The sequence below is a fragment of the Monoraphidium neglectum genome (genome assembly GCF_000611645.1).
Source record: "Monoraphidium neglectum strain SAG 48.87 unplaced genomic scaffold scaffold05165, whole genome shotgun sequence".
Lineage (NCBI taxonomy): Eukaryota > Viridiplantae > Chlorophyta > Chlorophyceae > Sphaeropleales > Selenastraceae > Monoraphidium > Monoraphidium neglectum.
In genome coordinates this window covers 2,939-3,923 of record NW_014008465.1, presented here as the reverse complement: position 1 = coordinate 3,923, position 985 = coordinate 2,939, and the positions used below count along the sequence as shown (strand labels likewise).

General features: G+C 65.0%; 1 protein-coding gene across 1 annotated transcript in view; it reads right to left on the bottom strand.

Moving 5' to 3' along the window:
* Positions 1 to 65: 65 nt before the first annotated feature.
* The window catches only part of MNEG_15254 (hypothetical protein), a gene marked incomplete at both ends in the record, with an annotated part of 3,750 nt that continues 2,830 nt past the window's right edge, over positions 66 to 985 (bottom strand). Inside the window, 3 exons of the mRNA XM_014036275.1 lie at positions 66 to 113; positions 175 to 342; positions 748 to 857. Coding sequence (XP_013891729.1) covers positions 66 to 113; positions 175 to 342; positions 748 to 857 — 326 coding nt within the window. The remainder of the gene's footprint in view (positions 114 to 174; positions 343 to 747; positions 858 to 985) is intronic.

Sequence of the window (985 nt, the reverse complement as noted above, 5' to 3'; positions counted from 1 at the left end):
GGCCCGCGTTTTCCTGGGGACAGGCGCACCTAGTGTGCGCAGCCCCCACCCTTGGGATGACGGCCTCAACCCAGACCCACGCCGAAACCCCAGTTTCCTGGCCGATCTTGTCTCTGGGCCCACATCCCACCCCGCAAGCAAGCGCTGCCCTGCCCCTGCGCGAGCACAACCCACCTCCTTCATGGCCCCGCGGGACCCCGCCTTGGCCGCCTTTTTCCCCAGAGCCTCCAGCTGCGGCAGCACCCTCTCCACCAGGCCGCGCTCGATGGCGTCAGGCAGCACGCCCAGGGCCTCCGCGCCCAGCGCAGCGCGCTGCAGCGCTGACGTGGCGGCGGAGCGGACCTGCGGGGCCGGTTGAGGGGGGGAAAGGGGAGGGGTGCAGGGCGGCAACCAACCCGTATTTGTCGAAACAGCCGTGATTTTCCTGGACTCAAGCCCCTTCATGATCAAGATCGCACCAGGCGCTCCTGCATGCTGCATGTTGCTGGCTGCCCTGGCAGCGCGACACCGCGGCGGGTCTCCGGCCACAGCCCCCCTTGCCGTCCCCGCAACCCCCGATCTCCTCGACCTTCGCCCCTGCCACAGGCCCCCTTCTCAACACACACACTCACACACACACATGAACACACACAAACACGCACAAAAGCACACCCATCCCGATCAACACTCACACACACACTCACACACACACACACACACACACACTCACACACACACACGCACATGCACACCCATCCCACGGCGCACCTCTTTGTCTGCGTGGTCTGCCAGGCGCGAGAGTGTCTCCACCAGGTAGAGCCAGAACTCACTCTTGGCGGTGGTGAAGGTGGACTCCTGCTCGGGAGACAGGCCAGCACCTGCACCATTTAGGGTGGGGTGGGGTGGGGGCAAGATGTGTTGAGGGGTGAGTTTGGTTTCAGGGTTTGGGTTTGGGGCATGTGGGGCGGGGGGAAGTGGGCCCAGTGGGGCTGCATGATGGTGTCAG